A 10955-nucleotide genomic window follows, 5' to 3' on the forward strand; every position below is an offset into this window, starting at 1 on the left:
AGGCATATAACATAAATGTGCCATCTTAACCATTTGTAAGTGTACAGTTCAGTAGTTTTAAGTATAGTGACACTGCTGTGCAGCCCATCTCCTGAGTTCCTGCAGTGTTATTCCACAAGTCTCTCCTCACTGCATTCCCAGAGCTGTTTGAGCCTACCCTTAAGCTCTTTTTTTTTTTTTTTTTGAGACAGAGTCTCACTCTGTTGCCTGAAGTAGAGTGCCGTGGCATCAGCCTAGCTCACAAGCAACCTCAAACTCCTGGGCTCAAGCGATCCTTCTGCCTCAGCCTCCCGAGTAGCTGGGACTACAGGCATGCGCCACCATGCCCAGCTAATTTTTTTCTATATATTTTTAGTTGTCCAGTTAATTTCTTTCTAATTTTAGTAGAGACGGGGTCTCTCTTTTGCTCAGTCCGGTCTCGAACTACTGACCTTGAGCGATCCGCCCGCCTCGGCCTCCCAGAGTGCTAGGATTACAGGCGTGAGCCCCCGCGCCCAGCCCCTTAAGCTCTTTTATCACATATATTATGTATTCATTCCCCAAGTCTTTTTTACATGTTTACATATTAATTTTATGTTTGAGAACACAGTTAAGACAGCGATGTATATTTCAAGAAATGCAAGAGGCTTAAGTGAAAACCCAAACTCGTTTCTCATGTTTCTGTTTGCTCTGTCTCCTCTCCAGCAGCTCAGTCTGCGGGGATGATGGAGAAGGAATTGCATCAGCTGAAGAGAGCCAGTTATGCCAGTGCAGATCAGCCCTCCTGGATGGAACTTGCCAGAAAGAAATCTCAAGCTTGGAGTGACATGCCCCAAATTATAAAATAGGTTGGCAGTGTGCTGATAAAGCATGTCCACTACCTTGAAGGGCCACTTAGTTAAAAACTGCCAGTAAATCATGGCAAACAAACTGTGAAACCGAAGATTGATTTTATCATCGAGTTATGATGAGCTCGGGGAAGAGGAAGGAACCAGGCAAAACAGAGAGGATAAACACACAGCCATAACCCTGGGCCAGACGGGCCCAGAAACAAGAACAACATTGAAAAAATCCAGGAACCAGTTCCTGTGCCCAAAGGTATGAATGTGAGTCTTTTAGAATTCCCTTGATAAAGAGGCCTCAGACAAGGAAGAAACCAGAAATGAAATTGGATGCCTAGATAGGATGCCCTGCAAGACCGGAAGAGCAGCCGTTCCAGGAGAAGAGTGTCTGCACTTGAACTTGAGATCAGCCCCTGCCTCTGGCCGCTATCTTGCCTGTGGATTCTGTCTTCTCCTTTCATGTTTACTACTAGGCATGACATTCATGGTAAAACAGAGATGCCGTTTCCAAGAGCAGCTATAAAACAATCTGTTTCCCTAAAGATAGACACTCTGAGAAGGAAAGGAGGGAACGTAGCAGGGTTCATCAATTCATAGACTGTTTCCAGCAATTTAAAAATTGTTTAACCGATTTTTAAACTTTTCCACTAGGCATCTGTGTCCTTAACCATTTGCACAATGCATTGCCTGTTTAATAAAAGGTTTCAAACATGCGTCTGTTATTTGTGTAAATGTTGTTTCTACTCATATTTAGAAAACATCCTCCAACACTGAGTTCAGTGCAGTGAATGGGGTTTCACTTCATATATACCTCATTTCAAATCTCAGCTAGGTTGATTTTAGAATTTGGGTTTTTTGAGGTTTTTTTTTTTTTTCTGATAAAAATTTTACTGTTCATTTTTGGAAGGCAGAAGGTAATGTGGATTTTTTTGGTCTGTTTCATCTATTTGGTACAACATATTAATATATAAAATGTGTTAAGAAGTTATCATTCTTTAGCATCTAATTAATCTAACCTGCATATTTCTATTGAAAACTGGTTGTCAGTGCATTAGCCAGTATGACCCATGAATCCAGAATGTGGAGAAGCCAAAAAGAAGGAAAATACGTATTCGAAATCTCAGAATTGTTCACCTGGGCATGATGTGGCTCATGCCTGTATTCCCAGCACTTTGGGAGGCTGAGATGGGAGGATCACTTGAGCCCAGGAGTTTGAGACCAGCCTGGGCAACATAGTGAGACACCATCTCTGCAAAAAAAAAATTTTTTTAAATAAAAAGAATTGTGTCTCAGTTATATAATTCCTCTGTATTTAAAAAAACAGTTTCAATTTGTTCCTTTGAACAAGCTAATCTCCTTGGGCCTATGTATAGCAGGGGGCATTTAGCCAGTAGAATCATTACAACTTCATGATATATTGTAATATAATTTTATGTACCCTAGGGTCTTGCTACTTTTATGGTATTTTCCATCTTCATGAATATTATTTTTCTAGCTGTTAGTACTACACAAGTTGATCAAGTCTACCTATATTGAAAAAATCCTGGGACAATTTTTTCCCCAACAAAATTTATTTATTATTAATAATTGCATTTTCTTAGAGAACGTCAATACTGAATTCCATGGCTCGTATGTTCTAAATAAGAACTCCATCCATCTAGCCTTGCTCCAAAAGCTTAGACATGAATGGTTTTTTTTGTTTTTTTAATTTGTTTTTAATTTCTTTATTTCAGGATATTGTGGGGGTACAAACATTTTGGATACTTGTTATGACTTTGCCACACCCAAACCATGATTTGGGGTGTGCCTTTTCCCCCCTACAATGCTCACCGTGTCCATTAGTTGTGAGTTTACCCATCCCCAACCCCCAATCCCTGGAGAATGTTACTATTGTGTGAGCACCATAGTGTTGATCAGTTAGTGCCAATTTGATGGTGAGTACATGTGGAGCCTATTCTTCCATTCTTGTGATACCTCACTATGGAGGATGGGCTCAAGCTCTATCCAGGAAAATATAAGAGGTGCTAGCTCACCATTGTTTCTTATAATTGAGTAATGTTCCATTGTATACATATACCAAATTTTAATAATCCACTCATGAATTGACGGGCACTTGGATTGTTTCCACATCCTTGCAATAGTGAATTGTGCTGTCATAAACATTCGGGTGCAGATAGACATGAATAGTTTAACTGGAAAATCATGTTGGCTGTTATTCTCCCAAACCATTATTTCTCCTGTTAGCAGAACACTTCAGATTAAACATTTTGAGGCAGTAGATTTCAGTGTAAGATCAAAAGTATTTGGTTCAGTTTTATTCAAATAGATATTGATATTCTGTGTGTTTCAGGACTTGGTTTAATTTTCTCTGGCACCTGGTGAGTGAGAAAAGTGCAGGTTTTTAGGACAAGGGGAGAATTCACTAGGGGGTGGTCCTTCTGTTGTGACCCTCATGCTGTAACAAGAGAAGCTGAGACAGTGGCCGAAACTTGGGAATGATTGGGAAGTTGGAGTGACACGGAGATGGTAAAAGCCTGCAGGGAATTACCTTGGTGTTTCTAAGAAGAAAGACAGCAGTGCTCTCCACTGCTCTGAGCGTTGCCTGTGTGTCATTTACAATCCTCTTCACAGTGCTTTGGTGCTCAGTACTTACCTCACTTTGCAGGGGAGGAAACCGAGGCATTGAGAGAAAGATCCCACAGCAGGTGCCGAGACGAATCTGTGTCCTCAAAGACAACACAGACATGGCAGTGCTGAACTTGACCTTGAGGACTCCTATGTCATGGAGACACCCTCATCCTTCAAGTCCTTAGAACTGGAGAAAGTGTGAGGGGATTTTTTTTGTAATTTTTAATCATGAGCACCTGCCTGAACTATGTGGCGTTTCCATTCATTCCTTCATTCAGGTGACACTTCCATGCGGGCACTCTGCGAGGGCCTGTGGGCACCTGATGGGCAAACAAGTAGCAGCCTAATTTTATGGCACACTGGTTTTTTTTTTTTTGGAGTGGGGACGCAATAAATAAATATGAAACATGAAACATAAGACAAAAATAGCAGCATGTGCAGTGAAGAACCTAAAACAGAGAGACTTGGCAGAAGGGCTACTTGAGGTTGGTGGTTAGTGAAGGGTTGGCTGAGGAGGTGACCTAATTATAAAAACCATCATGGAGGCCTGGTCTAAGGTAATGGTGGAGGTGGAGAGGAGCAGATTGATTCAAAACACATTTTAAAGGCAATGTCAAATCCAACAAATCCAAAGGTGGGTTTGATGTGGTGTGAGAAGGAAAGTGTAGAGATAGAGATGACACTTAGTTTGGCAAGAGCTCCGGGGTGAGTAGAGATATCACTTACAGAAATGGGAGTGGAGGGCAAAATCCACAGAAAGGAGTTCAGTTTTGGACATCTTAATTTTTTTTTTTTTTTTTTTTTTTTTGAGACAAGAGTCTTACTCTGTTGCCCAGACTACAGTGCAATGGTGTCATCATAGCCCACTGCAACCTCAAACTCCTGGACTCAAGCGATCCTCCTGCCTTGGTCTCCCAAGTAGCTGGGACTGCAAGGCCATGCCACCATGACCAGCTAATTTTTCTTATTTTTTGTAGAGATGGGGGTCTCACTATGTTGCCCAGGCTGGTTTCAAGCTCCTGGTCTCCAGGGATCTTCCCAAAGTGCTGGGATTACAGCTATGAACCATCACACCAGCCTGGACATCTTAAATTTGAGATTCCCTTTAAGCATCCAAGTGGAAATATTAAATAAGCAGATCAAGTTATACATTGAAAGTTGTCAGCATTTACATGGGATAGGAATTCAGAAGTCTGAAAGAGGAGGAGAGTGTCAGGATTGATCCCAGGACACTCCAATACTAGGGATCTGAGAAAGGGAAAGTAGGAAGGGTCTGTGAAGGAAGGGGAAAGCAGACAGGAGCCAGGCAAGAGAAAAGTGTTGGAAGGAAGAGGGAAGAATCAGCTGCATCGACTGGAACCACTAGAGACCCCACCAGATGAGAACAAGAGTGGCCATCGGCTCTGGGAACACAGAAGTCATAGGTGACCCAACAAGAGCCCTTTCAGTGGAAAGTTGGGGGCAAGAAGCACAGGTAGGGTAGGTCAAAGCCAGCCAATCTATTGCTACATCAGCTATAACCAACTTACAAGAAATTTTATGTGAATGGGAGCAGAAGAAATGGCGGTAGCTTGAGGTGGGAGTGGCCAACAGAGGGTTTTTTGTTTTTTCGTTTGTTAGAAGAGTCATACAAGAGTGAGTTTAGGGCCAGAAACAGTGGCTGACGACTATAATACCAGCTACTCAGAAGCCTGAGGCTTGAGCCCAGGATATTGAGACCAGCCTGGGGGCAATATAGTGAGATACCACCCTCGCCCTTCTCAATAAAAATAAGGTTTTTTAAAAAGTGGGTTTATGTGTGGATGGGAACAAACTTGTAGGGGAGGAGGGAACATTGCTGAGGCAGGACTTTCTGAAGCATACCTCACTGCCCAGACATTCAGACAAGGATGAAATGCTCATACCTGTAGGTTGTTCTTGTTGTTCCTGGAAATAGGAGCCCCATGTTTTGGTACAGCTGATAAGGGAGGGCCCGCTGTGACGACAACATGGTCATGTCCTTCCCCTGCTTGCCCTGGCTAAATTGTGGACACTGACAAATTTTTCTCACCTTGCTTTGCATGTTAGTGCCAAGCTTTCATATTCGGGGAGAGTAGTGTAGGGTGTTATTCTGGTGTACAGTGCTGTGATAGCCCAGGACTCATTAACAGCATATATGGCTTATACCCCAGAGGTCTCCTTTCTCCTCAAAGAGCTTGGTAAAATCAACTTAGATGCCGGCAGATTCTGTGTTTGGGGAAATGCAAAGCTTTCCCCTTGATTCCGGGGTCTTGTATTCCCACAGCCCCGTTTGCATTCAGGACCGTGCATTCGTGATGGTTGTTGCTGTCTTTCTCCAGAACTTGGCCCCTTCAGCAGTCTGCAGAAGCACTCCATGCACACCTGGCATTCTTTGCCTTGGTCAAGCCTATTAAATATCTGGGGGTAAGGTCATAAGGAGGGGACACATCCAGAGGACATAGGCCTCCCTAGCTTCCTAGTCACACAGCTCCACCCACTCCCAGCAGGACATATAGCCCTTGGCTGTCTCAAGGACATGAGGCCTGCCTTGGGCTCACACTCACACACCGCTCCAAGCAGCTTAACAGAGAATTTCTTCAGAACAAAAGGAGTCTTCTCATTGAAGGGAATTGTGATGAATAAAATTTTCTCCACCTGATTCAAGCCTGTCCTGTGATTGATGCTTAAAACCACCAGCAACAGGACCCATCTTGAGTGGTCACATTTCTCAGAATGACTGAGCCCTGAAGATACTCTTCTTCCCTACTCCACCCAGGTTTGAATAAGCCGCGCCGTATGATGACAGTCGCCATTTCTAACACGGGCAAGGCTGCCAACTGGAGGATAACCAAGTCTGAGCAGGGCACACTCAGCTATCTGGCAAATGAGAAGAAGAAAAAGCAGGGAGCAAATATACATGCCCCAGAAAATTTAAGAAAAATGCAATTGGGGAGGTGGACTCTAGATTTGTATCAGTTTTAAATGGAAAACTGAGGAAGAAAAAAATTCGAAGACAGCACTCTTTCTATTATTTTAGCTCCCAGGAGAAAACAATAGGGACGTATTTTTATGGTGGTGGTTTGAAATTTAAATTAAGTATTTTAGGAAGTGATTTTGAAATATGCCCAGAAACTCTTTGACAATCCTCTCTTCAACACGTGGAGCCTAAGTCCCCCTCCCTTGCGTGCGGAGCAGACAGAGGGCTCACTTCCTGCTGTAGAATGCAGCAGACGTGACGACGTGTGTGTCTGTAGCGAGGTCACGAAAGACATCCCTGCTTTGCCTGGCACATCTTGGACTGTTCACTCTAAGGGAAGTTAGTCACCACATCCTGAGGACACTCGAGCAGCCTGTGGAGAGGCCCCATGCGGCTTACTCATGTGGCTGACAAGTTGGTGCTGGTGGCTGAGACCCCCACGCCCCGCCGCCAGCCATGTGAAGGAGCCATCTTGGAACCGACTCCTCCCGCCCCAGCCCTGCCTTCAGGTGTCTGCAGCCCAGCAGGTGTACTCACTGCAGCCTCGTGAGAGATGTCAGGCGAGACTGCCAGCTAGGCTGCTCCCAAATCCTGACCCACTGAAACTTTGCTTATTATTAAGTCAGTAAGTTTTGCTTGTTAATTTGTTACTAGTACAGCGGTTTTCATATTTTTCTGGGCCCTAAAGTGAAAACTCCTTACTTGTATTAAAGCTAATTTTTTTAGTTGGGCTAAGAATATAAGCATAAGCACAGTATGAGAGAATTATATTTGACACCTCCCAAACTGCAGTCTGTCTCAGGCTGCGTGGCAGAGAGAGCGAGAGGGGACCAGCAAGGACCTGTGGTCGCCTTGCACAGGGTGGAGTTGTTGCTGGAAGCAGATGCCCAGCTGGGGGCTACATCTCCAGCCTCCCACCCAACACACACCTCACACCCTGCAAGCGAGCTCCAGCTAACGGAGTGTGGGCAGAAGTGATGTGTACCCCACACAAAAATCCCTAACTTTCTAAAGAGGGTTCAGGGGAGGACAACCAGGACAGCAAGCGAGAAATTCTCTTGCGGGTGTCACTTTACAGAAGGGAGATGTTTAGCTCAGGGAGACGAAGGGGAGGCAAGAGAGGTGTCTTCATCAGATGTTTGAAGGAGGAAGAAAGAATTGACTTTGTTCTGTGTAATTTCACAGGGAACAAACCAGGACAGTTAATGAAAGTTCAGGAGAAGGACAAAGGAAGAAATGTTTTAACTATGAGAGCTGTTCAGGATGGGACAGGATGCCTGGTGAGGAGTGAGCTCCCTGACACCCAAAGTGCACAAGTGAGGGAGGAGGATACTATACAGATTCTCACCCTTGCAAGAAGTTTGGACCGAATGGCTGCCCCAGCCTGGAGCTACTCTGTATCTATAACTACAACATGTAGTATTCGCGGAAGTAATTATCCAGAAAGTAATCCAAATAGGCTTTTATACAGAATGTAGTTGGTAGTTTGTAGGGGCTGGGCCTAGAAGAAAGGATGGGTGGATGGAAAGAACGTGAGCAAGGTGAATCAAGGGTCAGGCGAAAACGCCTGCTCGAAGCTGCTTGTTTGCTGAGTGCAAAGGTCAGCTGAAAACAGCTGACCTGTATGGAAGTTGTTAAAGAAATTAGCAAGTGGCCCTGACCCTTTACACGTGTCCTTGGAAATAAATATGGGGAGGAGCTTAGCTGAGGAGGCCATTTTCTCCTTCAGATTTTGGTCTCTCTTCTTCTCTCTAAATGCTATGTGTTTCGAGTAATTATCCATTCCTTCACTACCAAGCTCAGGAGCGAAAAAGCAAACACAATAGTAGTTGTCTTTGTTTTTTTTTTGTTTTTTGAGACAGGGTCTCACTGTGTTGCCCGGGCTAGAGTACAGGGGCATCATCATAGCTCACTGCAACCTCCAACTCCTGGGCTCAAGCGATCCTCCTGCCTCAGCCTCCTGAGTAGCTGGGACTACAGGCATGAACCACCACACCTGGATAATTTTTCTATTTTTTAGTAGAGACAGGGTCTTGCTCTTACTCAGGCTGGTCTTGAACTCCTGAGCTCAAGTGATCCTCCCACCTCAGCCTCCCAGAGTGCTAGGATTACAGGTGTGAGCCACTGCACCCAGCTTAGAATGTAGTTGTCTAGAGTGCTTTGAAAGCTTTTTATTACCAGAAGGAATCCACGCAGAACCAGCTAGTCAGAAGTTGGAGCCTTCCAGGCTCCTCTCTACAGATGTACTTGGTGGAAAAGGGGCACCGATCTGTTCCCTGCAAGCCCACTGCTGAACCTTCCACAGTTCTATTTAACTCCTATGTGGAGGGAAATATTTATTCCTTAGTAGATGAAAATAATCTCTAGCGAACAGGCTTTTTAGGATCAAAAAGCAGAAATAATGCAAGGTGAATGCGTGTGTTTTGGGTAATAGCACAGGTGTTCAGGCAGTGGTTGACATTTGCTTTTTATGTGTTGTCTAGCTTCCTTCCTGCCTTCTCCATTGGGACATTGTCTTCATTAGCATGGAAATAAAGGAGAGATGTGTTTGTGATGCCCAGAAGATTTTTACCAACGAGAGAAGTGAGGCTGGTTGCTGGGGGGCCCTAGGAGTTTGCTCGTCGACCTCTCTAGAGCTTACCTTGGAGTATTTGCAGGCAGGCCAGAGGCCTCATAACCTGAGCAGGCCTCCCTGCCAAGCACCTAGTTTGACAGTTGCTATTACATTTGCAAAACAACAGAAATTCAACATTTAGCCCACTATCCAATGAAGAACAAGTTGCCCCTGAAAGATTCCCCATGGGGATAAGAATGCTGGTATCAAACAGGAAAATGCAAACCGCTGCAGAGGCAAAGGAAACAGAAGCAAATCACTAGGGAGTCCTTTAGACAAAATAAACCCAATCTTTCAGAAGCAGAAGACTTTAAATTTAGATTCTCCATCTTTCTTCCCAAGGAGCAGGCGGAAGGAAATTATCAAGTTGTTTTCATTATCGCCCACAACCACCGCCCCAGCTACCATCTCATCTGTGAGGATCAGATGCTTCCTCCGGGGGGCAGCCCAGGCTCCCACGAGGCCAGAGCAGGAGGCAGAGCTGGACACCCACCACGATGCTGAGTGGGGGGCAGCTCTCGGGAGCCTCTGCCTTGGATTGCCCTGCCCTCTCGGAGCACTGCCCACAGGTGATGCTGAAACAATCGGAGCTCATGAGGAGTTTATAAAAGATGCAGGGCTGGGCACTCAATTCAAAGTGGCCAAGTTCGGAGCCAGCTTTCCTGGCACTAGCTGGAGCCAGGTATAGCCTTGGTCCTCCAGGCACCCTGGATGTAACTGCAAGGGTCATGGGTCCCAGCAGCTCCTGCCTGTGCAGGCTGCAATTCTGTGCATTTGCTGGACACCTCTGTACTCACCATAGCAGCTTTTCAGGGCTCTCTTCTCTTTATGATATCTTCCCACAGGATGCTGGGCTTCAAAGCCATCATGTAGGCCGAATGTGTCCCTCAAAATACATATGTGAATGTCCTAACCCTAGTACTTCAGAATGTGACTGTATTTGGAGATCAGGTCTTTAAAGATGTAATCAAGGTAAAATGAGGTCACCAGGGAGGGCCCCTAATGCAATATGACTGGTGTTCGAGTAAGGAGAGGAATTTAGGACACAGACCCACACACACAGGGAAGACCATGTGAAGATACAGAGAGAAGACGGCATCTACAAGCCCAGGAGTGAGGCCTCAGGAGAACACAACTCTGCCAACACCTTAACTTCTGACTTCTATCCTTCGTAATTATGAGAAAATAAACTTCTGTTGTTTAAACTGCCCAGTCTCGGCACGTTGTTGTGGCAGCCATAAGAAACTAATATACAAATCTAATGTGGTCTATCTACATTTAGGATTGGGGTTGCCTCTTTTGTCTGGGAGAGAGAAGAGACTTCCTGGCCCCCAGTGACTCCGAGCCTTTGTGGAGAGCCACAAGCAAGGCCAGCTTATTTGCTTGAGCAAAAGCTTTGATATTTCTGACAGATGGTTGTTTATTAAGAAAAAGAGAACAATCTTCAGTTTTAAATTTTCTTTTGTCTCCTTAATTTCCAATAACTTCAGTCTCTCTATCCCTCACTAGTTCTCAGGACATTGCTTTGGTTGAGTCTGTGAAAGGCTGCAGGCTCCATTTGCAAGGCTCCCCCCTGCCTGGCAGTGCTGTCTTTTATTGTGTGCCCCATCAGTAGCCTGCACAGTGGGGTACCTAGTACAGAGTACCTAGTACAGAGTAGATGTTCAGCTAATGTCTCTAGAATGGATGAATTAGCAACGTATTTAGCTACATGCATTTTTCTATGCAGGGTCAGTCTATAAGAAAATATCATTCCAGTCACACACACCCCATCCTCATTCCTTCCGTGTTTGTCAGAATTCAGTCCAAAGTTTCTTAGTGGGAGTGGAGGGGCAGCAGAGATGGAAAGGAGGAGGTAGGGAAAAGAATCAGAAATAATTGAGGACCTTTTCCCAAACTGTCCAAGCCTGCTCTT

General features: G+C 44.8%; 1 protein-coding gene across 1 annotated transcript in view; it reads left to right on the forward strand.

Annotated features, from left to right (window-relative positions):
• The window catches only part of KIAA1211L (KIAA1211-like ortholog), a 45320-nt gene extending 44493 nt beyond the window's left edge, over positions 1 to 827 (forward strand). Inside the window, exon 10 of the mRNA XM_012641873.1 lies at positions 688 to 827. Within this exon, the coding sequence (XP_012497327.1) occupies positions 688 to 827 (140 nt within the window). The remainder of the gene's footprint in view (positions 1 to 687) is intronic.
• The last annotated feature ends 10128 nt before the right edge of the window (positions 828 to 10955 follow it).

Source organism: Propithecus coquereli, unplaced genomic scaffold (genome assembly GCF_000956105.1).
Source record: "Propithecus coquereli isolate 6110/MARCELLA unplaced genomic scaffold, Pcoq_1.0 Scaffold171, whole genome shotgun sequence".
NCBI lineage: Eukaryota > Metazoa > Chordata > Mammalia > Primates > Indriidae > Propithecus > Propithecus coquereli.